Below are 12818 nucleotides of genomic sequence, written 5' to 3'. Positions count from 1 at the left end.
TGACATAGCATACAGATTGCATTATGTTAGTAGATTGCAAGAAGTGTTGGGTGTTTGGTTCGGACCAAGAGCTTGCGAGACATGAAGACCATGAGCCGGATGCGGTTGTTGTGATCATGGGCAAAACAGAAAGCCGAGACTTCTTTAAAGTGCCGAGGGGAAATCCAAAAAACAGAGCAATCATGCAGTCTCTGTAGGAAAGCTTTAGTCTGGTAGGAATCAGAAAGGGTCGATAGCAGCTAGAGACATGTATACCAAAATGTTGTGCAACACTAGCATCATGGGTACAGTGAACGGCATAGGTAACACAAAAACATTATGCTACATTAAAATTCAATTCTCTTGGATGCAGTTTTCAACATACAGTACATGATTTCATGACTACGTGCTCTTGGATGTTTGATGTATGTTACATGGAGACTGTGTGTGCCCATGGACCAAACATGTATAGGTGGCAATGTGATGATGTATCACATCAACTTTTATACATTTCCTTGTGTTTTATTTGTGACATGAGAGAGTGCATTTTGAAGCATTTGGATTTCCTTCGTGATTGCATAAACAATGTTATCAATTGGAGGAGTGTGGTCTATTTTCTCGGAATGGTCAGCTCGTACCAATTCACATGGCCCCTGGTATAGCACACAAATACCGAAGTTAATCTCCATGTGCATACATACACATGTAAGTTTTGGGAAAAACTTGCAAGTTCAATAATCATGTCACCTTTTTATTACTAGACTGTATCCAATCTTTCAATGCTGGAAGCAAGGTTAGCAACTTCCTAGGTTCGATTTGTGCAGCTTGCGCTTTCTGTAGACCCAATTGGAGTTCATAAAGCTGAGCTTTTGCTTCTTTCTCCCTTAATTGACAGTCGAGGATGTCTTGTTCCTTCTTTGCAAGCTCACTACAAAGCATGAGGTAAAAACTTTAGCAGAGCGTAGACAGCAGTTTAATGACAAGACAAGGTGATACCCCTCAAGGCATGCACGCACACATGCATGAGCACCGCACCTGTGCACGCATGCACCAACTTTTTCAATGGTGATTTTTACCTGTATGCACTTGTTTATGCTAAGTATGATAATGGAGGGAAAATCAATTTCTACCCCCAAGAAGTGGACAACTTACTCTTCAATTCTATTCTTTATTTTCAAAGAAAAAAAACCAAGAGAAAAGTACCTTTGGAGGAAATTCACTCTACTAAGGGCATCATCTAAGCTTCTGCGCTGCAAATCGAATTGCCTGCAAAATACTTTTTAAGGTTACTTCGTGTTTGCTTAAGCAATTGTTACCTAGAAATGAGAGAAATGGCAGGCCCACTGCATGCATTTTCTAACCCCGTCCCACTTTTTCCCACAGAAAAGAGGGAAAGGGCAGGCCATTGGAACCCACAGAGGTGACTGTGTATGCTTTTTTTAAATTCTAGCCCTAATCCATGCCATGCATGTGTAACTGTCTGTTGCTTTTGGGGGTTTTTCCTGTTACATAATCATGGTTCTTTGCCACACTTAAGCTTGTAGCAACCAGATATTGGTAGTAAGAGACAGTAAATCCCCCATATCCCCCATGCATCCTCATGTCCGACCTGGAAAAACGGAGGCTCCCCAGATAGAAAGAAATCAAGCGAAGCTGAAGCTTCCCCCCCTGTGCGACTGAACCTACCCGCCATCACCCTCTGCATGTGCGCAGCACCCCCCCGGGGCGACTCTCTGCGCAGCCCCTCCTCTCCATCACCTCCCGCCAGCACCCCCCTCCATTGCCTCCCGCCAGCGCCCTCCTGGCTGCCTGCGCCCCCCCCGCACCCCCCCCCCCGGGGCGACTCTCTGCGCAGCCCCTCCTCTCCATCGCCTCCCACCAGCACCCCCCTCAATTGCCTCCCGCCAGCGCCCTCCTGGCTGCCTGCGCCGCCCCCCCCCCCCCCCCCCCCCCTCTTTGCCTTCACTTCCGCCTCCCTTTCCTGCTTTGCTGTCCCTCCCTCGCCCTTACCCCCCCTCACTTGTTCCTTCTCTGCCTCAGCCCCTGCCAGTGGCTCCCTCGCCTCAACTCTCCTCGCTCCACCGTCACCTCACCTTTTCCCCCTTCCTTCCGAGCTTGAAGCTTCCGCCCGCTTCCCCTCCCCTCCCCTCCCCTCCTTACCCCCTCTCCTCTTCTTGGTTAGGTGCTTTTAGCTTTCAGGTTTTTTTCTCTTTGGCAAGTTTCAGCAACTTTTGGTCTTGAACCCCCAAGAGGACTCCATGGCAGCAGTCCTCCGTCATCCCCGACCGAGGCCACCATCCCTTGCCTCTCCTTTTCAAAAGAGGATCTCCAGCTCCTTACTTCGACAGTCGCTTCTTTGGAGGCCTCCACCTTGGTATGCAAGATTGTCGGTAGCCGCCCAGCACACGGACAGTTCAAGGATCTGTTACAAGAAGCCTTCTTGGCGCGCCTGGAAAGATCACTGACATTCATCCCTTGGGGCGTGGCTCCTATCACGTTGAGTTTGATTCATCTGCAGCTTCGAACAGAGTCATGCAGCTGAGCCCCGTCACACTGCATACGGCCTAGGCCTTCTTTGCAAGGTGGCAGCACGGCTTCGACCCTTTGGCTGGTGTCTCAGGCTTTCTCGTGACAGTCTTCTTGCCTTCCTCTCCTCCCGGTGATAGGTGGTGCTATTGGGGGAGTGATGGAATCCCTGTCAGAATTCGCAGCGGAGATGATGACCACATCTGGGAACACGAGCAAAACACAATGCAGAAAAAATAGCAGCACAAGAGAGAGAGTGGTAGAGGCGTGTAACTCTGCTCTACATACACAAGAAGATCCTGGAAATGATACAATGGTGACAAGGGGGCTGGGGGCCATTTTATATGGCCCCCCAACAGCAGTCTGTAGGGCAGCCGACAAGGGCATGTCCACCACGACTGGTTATAAACCAGTCGGCCAATACAGTGTACAGTCGGCCAACACTAACAAGGTGTCCACACAGTCGGCCAGCATCAGTACACGCAAACAGCTGCAGTCGGCTACAAACAAGGACATCTTGCCACCTCAGGGCTGCCTCCCAAGCCACAGAAAAAATGGGAGAAATAGGGAAAGATGGGGGAAAAATACGGGGAGTGAGGAAAAATGATAAAGACACCTACAGAGGGCGGGCACACCCACAACAGAGGCCCTGGTGTATATATATAGACAGGAGACTTCTAACACCCCCTCTCAGCTCCTGGCTGTGAAACCAACCACAGGGAGCTGGGGTGCCGCCTGAGCAAATCCTGAGACAGCGACTTCGTGAAGAGGTCCACCGTACTATCCTCCGTCGAACAGAACTCTAGCAAGATGTCATCAACAACGATCTGTTCACGAACAAAGTGCCTCTGGATGACCATGGGTTCCTCCAGTGGAAGCCCAATCCTGCAATGTAGCCTCAACAGCCTCACCACCTCATGAGCAGCATCACAAGCAGCCTGGTACTCTGCCGCTGTCGTCGACAAGGCAAAAGATGACTGCCTCTTACTGCTCCATAAAATTGCTCCTAGGCCTGAAGTAGATCTCCTCGTGTCCGGATCTCCTCCCAAAACTAAGTCACTCCAACTGTGGAGTTGGACTCCATCAATCAATCCCCCTCCTGTGTACAAGAGTCCATGATCCTTCGCATGCCGCAAAAACCACAGGAAACGCAATCCTGCCTCCCAAAGAGTCATTTGCAACCATGAGCTCAACTGCCTCATCAGGAAGCTCTTGTCCAATCTGGTGTCCATCAACCAGATCAATGAACCATTCTGCTTCTGAGTCAAAGAGGCATCACACTATTGATAAGATTTCTCTGTTACAAAGATGGTTTGCTAAGAGCTCACTGAAGCTTTCGCCCCCCATGCTCGAGCTGCCTTCGCCGTTCCCCGCCTACTCGCACCCCCCCTCCCCGCCCTCATGTTTTCGCCTCTCCCCGCCTGCTCGCACCCCCCCCCCTTCGCACCCCTGTGCTTCTCGCGCCCCCGCCCTCCCTTTCGCGCCCGTCGCCTCCTGCCCGTCTCTTTCGCGCCCCCCGCTCCCCCCTCTCCTCCGCATCCCGCCCCCTTGCCTGCCCCTGCCCTCCCCCCCCCCCCTTTCGCGCTTTCCCCGCCCCCCCCCCTTTCGTTCCCCGCTGCCCCCCCTCCCCTTTTCTCCGCCTCTGCCTTCCGTCCCTCCCCCTCTGTTTTTTTTCCGCCCCCCTCTTTCTTCCGTCCCTCCCCCTCTGTCTTCCACCCCTCCCCCTTTGTCTTCCGCCCTCTCCCCTCTCCCCCTCCCCGCTCCGCTTTTTCATGCAGCTTGTCTCTTGCAGGACCCTCCGTTTCTCGCTTCGCCCTCGACTCAGCTTCAGACTCTGATGGAGGTTCCTCCCGCCCCACCTTAGAGGGACTCTTCTGCAGCCCCCTCGCCCGCCCCCGAGGATACCCCCATCAGGCTTTCTCTTTCGCCAGAAGAGGAAGCGAGCCTCGCCGCAGAGGTGGAACGCCTCCAGGCACATTCCACCATCTGCCGTATAGTTGGCACTAGCCCCAGCAGAGGGGAGATCCAGGAACTTCTTCAGGCCCGCCTTCTTGCAGATGTGGGCAAGATCCTGGATGTTCAGTTACTGGGCCACGAACACTACCAGATTGAGTTCGAGACAGCCCAGAGCGTGGCCCAGGTCCTAGCCATGAGTCCCCTTGACATCGGGGGCGCTCGGGCCTTCTTCAGACCTTGGCAGCATGGTTTCGACCCAACAGCGGCCGAGCAAGGAGAGCGCCTATTCCATGTCACAGTTTGCTTTCCTGGACTTCACCACGAGTACCTTCCGCTCCTTTCAAGGATAGGATCATTGGTGGGCTCGGTGCTTGAGACTGGCCCCACAGCAGCTTCAATGGTGGCTAGAGCAGCTGGCCTGCCTTTGGTCAGAGTTTTGGTTCCTGACATCTCCTCCCTTCCGAAGGTCATTTAGTTACCTAGGATAGGGGGGGGATGGATCGAGCAGAGAGTGGAGTTTTTGGGGCTCCCGAACCAGTGTTTTATATGCAGGCAGGTCGGCCACCTGGCCAAGGCCTGCCCTCGTAGGAGACCCCGACCTTCACCGCAGCAGAGCAGACCCTCGATGGCCCGCCCACAGATGCGGCTCGGCAGGCAGCCTCCGGGACACCTGCTCAGCCCACAGAGACCTTGGATTGGCAACCTGGGCAGGGGTGCCGTAGAGGGAGACAGCCATAGCAGCATGCCCAGAGACCGACGCAGCAGCAGTCAGCCTCAGCATCACTGGGTTCCAGTGAGGAACAGCTTTGCTCCCCTCCAGGAGGAGACCCCAGCGCAAATTGAGGATCAAGAGATGCCAACTCCCCCCCCTTCGCCCCCGCCCCCGCCCCCCCCCCTCCCCCCTCCCCCCCTCCCGCCTCGTTTCCACCTTCGCCTCCTCCCGTTCCCGCTCTCGCTTTTTCAGCGGCTCCTTCCCCACCCCCCTTCTCCCCCCCCTCCTCCCCCTCCGCTCGCCTCAGCTCCCCAGGAGGCACTGGCACTACCCTGGCGCTCACCTACAGTCCGGCGGGCACTGAGCACCGACCTTGCTTGAGCACCGCAGAGGAGACCTACCATGCCGATTCGGGCTTCACGGATATCCTCTATCCGCAGTCGGCTGAGTAGGCAGCGCTCGGAGCCTTTCGACTACTCCTTCACACGCCTTTTTGGAGCGGAGGGCCCCCATGAGCCAGCACCCATCAAAGTTCATGTGGTGATACCTCCGGCCCGAGGGGAGGAGGCACTTGATTCAGCAGTGGCCTTCTCCTTCCCTCTCTGCGGCCCTAGCGACCCGGAGTGGACTCTGGATCTCGCTCTTAGTATTTTGAAGACTCAGGCAGTTGAGTTTTCTCACCATGTGAGCGATTTGGAGATGACAGACGTGATAGGCCGACTCTGGGAGTTGGCACATTTCTTTGATACCGGGAGTGCGGATGCCTCCGGGATTCGACATTTGGTGGTTCGCATAGTGGCAAACCTAGCACAAGACCCTGGCTACGTATGCATACATGAGGTTTCTCTCTTCGAGCGGGAGGCAGTCGCTATGGGACACAGCCCCACTGGCGCCTGGTTCGAGACTCTTGCAGCACACCGGGTGGGCAGATTCGCAGCCGCTCGGATGGGGATTACTCTCCATCCAAGCCGCTTGCGAAGGCCCGCCGTATGGCTGAGACAGCCTCCACCTCAGCAGGTCATCCATGAGGATCATCTCATGGAATGTACAGGGCCTTGCAGCGCACACTATGTACGTTATCGTGGGTGCTTGAGGCAGGAGCTTCAGAGATGCCTGGTTGGGGGCAGCATTGATATTCTGATGATGTAGGAGCACCGTTTGAGTGAGAGCAGGATTCGGAGATATGGTTCGGTGATGCCTAGTAGATGGGACACTTTTTGGTCTGCAGGTTTTGGCCCCTTGAGGGAGGAGTATGTATGGTCATTGCGGATGTATGGCGGCAGGCCATTGTGGAACGCGGGGTCATTGTGCCTGGTAGAGCGTAGTATGTTATTCTGAGGATGCACGATGAGCACTTTGGTGTGCTCAATGTCTATGCGCCCAACCATGCTAGTGCCAGAGCAAAGTTCTGGACCCTTGTTACAGATGCATTGCCCGAGGCCGCACATTGGTGTGTCGGGGGGGACTTCAACATGCTTGAGGACCCGGCCGATAGGGTGGGAGGCAGTCATGTTATTGTGCATGGCACGGAGCTTGCAGCTTGGGAGCGATTTTGTATGACACTGCGGATCACTGATGCATGGTAGCATGAGGCGTTCTCCCGTTCTCAGGACAGTCTTAGTTTTTCTCGGTTGGATCACTGGCAGGGAGGGACTAATCTATCATCGATCGCTTCTATGTGGCGACAGGTGTTCAGGGAGCGTGGTGGCTCCATTGGCATTCTCGCTGACACCTCTTTTTCAGACCATGCGCCAGTTATTTTGACACTTGAGGAGAGGACACAGGAGACCCGCTTGCAGTTGAGGATCCCAAAGAGGATACTTACAGATCCCAGTCTTTCTGAGGACATTGAGAGGATATGGCATGATAGCCAGAGCTCTAACCTGGATGCAGCAGGCCAGTGTGCCCAGGGACTCATCGAGCTCAGCTCTTTTTTTGCACGCTACAGCCTTGACACGGCTGGGAGAGACACGAGAGCGGGAGCGTCGCTTGAGACGTAGCCTTGCTTCGCTCCAGCGTCTTCAGGAGCAGCTGCCTACATGTGAGTGGGTGGCGTCCTAGCTGAGCCAGGCACGCCAGGAGGTTAGAGAGGCAGAGGAGCAGAGAAACGAGTTCTACTATCATCGCCAGGCCTTTCAGTGGACGCAGCTTGGTGATAGAGTGACTGGGGAGTTTTTTGAGATCATCGGACCCCCCCATGCTCAAGCAGGAGTACGCCAGCTCAGGAGGTAGGACGGATCGTTAGCCACTGAGCCCGGGGAGATTAGAGCTATTGCCACTGAGTTCTATAGAGACCTGCTTTCAGCGGAGCCAGACCCACGGAGGCACGTGATGCTGCAGAGAGACTGTGTGGGCCCATGTGCAGAGGAGGGTCACAGATCGTATGCGCACAGTTTCGGGTGAGCCCCTTTCATGTTGGGGTAAAGGCATTATGCCCACCCTTATAGTGTGTACTAGCCCATAAGTTTTAGTACATAGTACACTTAGTACTTTTAATGTACTAAGTGCACTATGTGTACTAGTGCAAATATACATGTGTGATAAGGGAGTCACACACTCACACTTGAGGAGTTGACTTATCCCCACATATGTCTCTCTCTCTCTCTCTCCCCCTTCTTCTCTGTGTATGTCTCCCACATGAAACCCTAATTAATCTAACTCACTCCATCAACTGGTATCAGAGCTCTGGTTTTAGGGTTTTGTTCTCAAGGGTGCAGAGCTGGAAATTGACTATAGAAGAGCTGCAAAACGAGCTGAGTGTGTGCGCTTACAGAAGCTGGTGGACATCATACGAATGGAGAAGAAGCGCAAGGAGAGTAGCCACGGGCAGCTGAAACGCGAGGAGAGTAGCCAGCATGAAGAGAGGGTAACGCGTCTCTCATCCTCACACTGTAGCGTGTTGCAGTCCCTTCGCTTCAGCAACTGGATATCAGGCGGTACGGTACGACTCCTTCGCAAGCGGCGCAGCTGCACCACAAAGCCGACAGCTGAGCAAAATTGTCGACTACAGAGGCGGAGGCGGCGAAGAGCTGCGTGTGCAGAACTGGCGCACGACGCAGGCGTTAGGCGGACACGACACTTCACAGTCAGTCGCACCTTTTCTTCGTTTTCTCTTCGCACGGAGGCGACAAGCGGCGTGAGCGAGGAGGAAGGGCAGACGACGAGTGTGGCCCAGCGCAGCTTCTCAGCAGCAGCAGGTAGTTGTGAACAGGTGTACCAGGTCACCGTAAGCTGCAACGTGACACTCGACTTTGGGCAGTTGAAGCCCACAAGCAGTTTTCTGACAGTAGCTCTACATCTCTGACAAAATCGCTGAGGGAGTTCTCTCGCATTTTGAAGGAGCTCCTGCTCTCTGACGACTTCTTCCCTGCTGACTTCTTACTCCAACACCCCCTCTTCCTACAGCAATAATTTTCTGCAACAAAAAATCAGCTAATTGCAAAGGTATTTGCTTCAATTTTTTTTTGGGATTTGCAATTGAGCAGGTACAATTATCAATTGAGCAAGTACAGGTGCCAAATTGCTCAAATTTTGAGCAAAATTGGCAAAATTAGGTGACACTGGTCACATTCCGCGTCAATTTGCAGGAAATTGGATGTCAAAATTTGGGGCTTTTGATGTAATTGTGCCATTGGGCATTCATACATGCTGTATGATGTGAGAAATCTCACATTCGGGCCAAAATTGTAGGAAATTGCAGTGCAGATCAAAGGGCTTTTGTGCCAATTTGGTTGATTTGCATGCAGGCACTGGCATTTGATGCTTTGGGCAATGTGTTGATGCCTGTCAAGCACTCAATGTGCCTGTAAATCAAGGGGCTTTTATGTATTGGATGTATATGTGGCCAGGGGGAAGCATTGTGACGACTCTGGATGCCTTCATGTGCGTTAATGTACCATGTATGATCAGAAATTGTTCTTGAATCAAGGGGCTTTTCAAGATTTTATGCTTGTTGAGCTTGACAAAGCAGCAGGCAAGACTTTTATGCCTTGAATCCTCAGAAATCCACTTGCAGTCAAGGGGCTTTTGCTCAATTTCTGTCCGGGACTGTTGTATGCAGTGGTGAGGACTGTCAAGGTCTGATTTTCACTCATTTGGACAGCCAGGAGAGCATTTATTGCTACTGTACTTGTTGGTACAGATTTGGTACAACTTTGTACAAGTTTTGGCATGGCTGTACACTGATTTGAGTGAGGAAAAGGCTCATTTTCAGCTGCTGTACTTGCCGGTACAGGTTTGGTACATCATTGGTGAGCACTTAGTACTGTTGTTGTACAGTACTTTGGAAGGGGAACAGAGCACATTTAAGGTGCTGTCCTAAATCTGCAGCAACCAGATTTTGGTGATTTTATCACATACAGTGGGAGTAGAGTTGCATTTGTGCTTCCGCAGTGGGAGATAATCTTTGGGAGAACAACTGTGAGCACTTTGTGTGCTTTGATGCAGTGTTTGCACATCTTGCAGGGAGTCAGGCATTGACAAAGGTTGCATATTGGTATGGCAACCACAGGTGAGAGCTCTTCATTGCTTCACATCAAGAAGCTTGAAGGCTCACATAATTATGACATTTGGCAAATCCAATGCTATAATGTGTTGATCCAGAAAAAGCAGCACAAGCCCATCAAAGAAAGGGGTGTAATGCCCGCTTCTCTTACTGCTGAAGAGTGGGAAGATATGGATGAGCTGGCAAGATCTACCATCATGTTGTCTGTGTCAGACTCTTTACTTTTCAGCATACGTGAAGAGAAGACAGCTTGGGGAATGTGGCAAAGATTGCAGGACTTGTATGCCCAGCAAAGTGCCTCAAGCAAAGTGTATTGGTTGAAGAAACTCATAGGTCTTCAAATGAAGGAAGGGGCGTCTATGACAGCCCATCTAAATGAGTTTAATGGTGTTGTCAGCCAGGTCATCAATCAAAAGTTGGCAATGGACGATGAGTTCAAAGCCACCTTTCTCTTATACACTTTACCAGAGAGTTGGGACACATTCAGGACAGCCACTAGCAATTCAAATGCTATGCTGTCATATGCAGATGTGGAGGGTGCTCTTCTTCAAGAGGAGATGAACAGGAAGAACAACTCTGTTGGAAAGTCCAATGCAATGAATGCACGTGGGAGATCCCAGCAAAGGGGTAAAAGCCAAGAACGGGGAAGGAGCAAGTCCCGCTCCAAAAAGGACTTGGAATGTCATTATTGTGGCAAGAAGGGACATATCAAAAAGCAATGCTACAAATGGAAGAATGATCAAAAGGAAAAGGGCAAAGGAAAAGACAGACAAAGATGAAGCCAAAGATGCAAAGCCAAAGGGCAAAAGTGGAGTCAAGATTGAAGAACTCAATGTGTCACATGCAGGTGACAGTGAGAATGAAGTCCTGTTCACGTCTTCACTTGATGCCCATTCACTTCTTGCAGGAGATGGTCATGGTATGCACTCATGGATCATTGATTCAGGTGCCTCCTTTCATGTCACAGGTTGCAGAGACTTGTTTGTCAGGTATACTGCTGGCAATGAAGGAGTAGTTTATTTGGGTGACAACCATGCATGCAAATTCTTGGCAGAGGTGATGTGAGGCTTGTGTTTTCAGATGGCTCACAGCTTATGCTCCATGATGTCAGGCATGTGCCTGAGATCAAGAAGAACTTGCTTTCTACTGGACAGCTTGATGATGCTGATTATGTTACCACATTTGGTCGTGGAAAGTGGAAGATTAGTAAGGGCTCACTGGTTGTTGCCAGAGGCTCTAAGGTGGACACTCTTTACTTCATGCATGCTGGTGTTTGTCACCATGCTAATGTAAATGCAACCGAGCTGCCGGAAATCTCTATGTGGCATAGCCGGTTGGGACACATGAGTGTCAAAGGAATGGAGCAATTGTCTCGTTTTGGTTACTTGCCTTCTCTAAAGTTCTCAAGTTTTCAGTTTTGTGAGCATTGTATATATGGCAGGCAACTCCAGTGCCCCCACAAGAAAGCTCTTGGACAGAAAGATGCTCAGTTAGAGCTTGTGCATACAAATGTATGTGAGATGCCTCAGCTTTCTTTGGGAGGGGCAAAATACTTTGTGTCTTTTATTGATGATGCCACACGCAAGGTGTGGGTTTATCCTCTTCGTTTGAAGAGTGATACATTCTCAGTGTTTGAGAAGTCTGTTGCTCTTGTTGAGAATCAAACTGGCAAAACACTGAAGGCTTTGCGTTCCAACAATGGTGGAGAGTATATGTCCAAACAGTTTCAGGACTTTTGTGATGCTAAAGGCATCAAGAGAGAGCTCTCTACTCCTTATGATCCTCCACAAAACGGGACAGCAGAGAGGATGAACAGGACCATTCAGGAGAAGGTCCGTTCTATGTTATCACATGCTGCATTACCTGATGGTTTTTGGGCTGAAGCTGTTATGACAGCCGTTCATCTTATAAACAGGTCACCTAACATGAGGCTTGGTGGGAAAGTGCCAGAGGAAGTATGGACAGGGAAGCCTCCGTCCTACAAGCACTTGAGAGTGTTTGGTTGCGTTGCGTACGTGCACATACGCAGGGAAATACGCACCAAACTTGATCCTAAGTCTCACAAATGCATATTCCTAGGATATGGTGACAGAGGTGAAATGGGGTATAGACTTTGGGATCCAGTGAATAGAAAGATTATACGCAGCAATGATATCATTTTTGAGGAAACATGCATGTATAAGGAGCCTGCAAGGCAACAGGAGCCTGGCAGAGTCATCTTTGATGATGATGGACATCATGGACAACAACCAAGGGCTGTAAATCAGCCATTACAGCAGCAAAACCAGCCCTTAAATGGTGCTGAAAATGGTCCAAATGGACAGCCAGAGATGGCAGAAGATATCCCTATGGATATCCCACAGTTAGAGGAGATACCGGGCATGATATTTCAACCTTATGGCATGGAACAAGAGCCACCAATAGGTGATATGCAGGCTGGACAGCAACCTGCAAATGATGGTCATTGGGTACGGAGGTCCACAAGACCCTCCAGAGCCCCTGACAGGTTTGTTCCAGGGGTTGACTACTTGATGCTTACTGACTGTGGGGAGCCCTCATGTTATAAGGAGGCTTTATAGAGGGCAGACAAGGCTCTTTGGGAGCGTGCTATGAAGTCAGAGATGGATTCTCTGCACAAAAATGGAACATGGAAGTTGGTGCATTTGCCTACGCGCAAGAAGGTTTTGCCATGCAAGTGGGTTTACAGGCTCAAAGTTGCACCTGATGCAAAGCCAAGATACAAAGCCAGGTTAGTGGCTAAGGGCTTCAAGTAGGAATATGGTGTGGACTTTGATGAGATCTTCTCTCCAGTGGTCAAAATGACCACACTTAGAGCTGTATTAGCTTTGGTTGCTCATGATGATCTGGATTTGATTCAGATGGATGTGAAGACTGCTTTTCTTCACGGTGATCTCCATGAGGAGATATATATGCAACAGCCAGAGGGTTATGCAGTGAATGGAAAGGAGAAGCTTGTATGCAAGCTGAAAAAGAGTCTTTATGGGCTCAAACAGGCACCAAGGGAATGGTATCATAAATTTGATACATTCATGAAATCCCAGGATTTCAAGAGAAGTGACATAGATCACTGCTTATACACCAAGAAAGCTTTGGATGGCAGTCTATTGATCCTCATCTTGT

The 12818-nt window shown here is 50.8% G+C and overlaps 1 protein-coding gene across 3 annotated transcripts in view; it reads right to left on the bottom strand.

Moving 5' to 3' along the window:
• Positions 1–301: 301 nt before the first annotated feature.
• Positions 302–12818, bottom strand: part of LOC147623275 (uncharacterized) — a 34981-nt gene continuing 22464 nt past the window's right edge. For all 3 annotated transcript variants that reach the window (XM_086821385.1, XM_086821386.1, XM_086821388.1), the window contains 3 exons: positions 1183–1245; positions 727–907; positions 302–632 (listed from right to left, as the gene is read on the bottom strand). In XM_086821385.1, the coding sequence (XP_086677511.1) occupies positions 483–632; positions 727–907; positions 1183–1245 (394 nt within the window). In that variant the 3' untranslated portion in view covers positions 302–482. The remainder of the gene's footprint in view (positions 633–726; positions 908–1182; positions 1246–12818) is intronic.

Source organism: Cibotium barometz, chromosome 27 (genome assembly GCF_041138505.1).
Source record: "Cibotium barometz isolate CiBa-2024 chromosome 27, ASM4113850v1, whole genome shotgun sequence".
Classification (NCBI taxonomy): Eukaryota; Viridiplantae; Streptophyta; class Polypodiopsida; order Cyatheales; family Cibotiaceae; genus Cibotium; species Cibotium barometz.
Note: the sequence above shows the minus strand (reverse complement) of the source record. Positions and strands in the feature narration are given on the sequence as shown.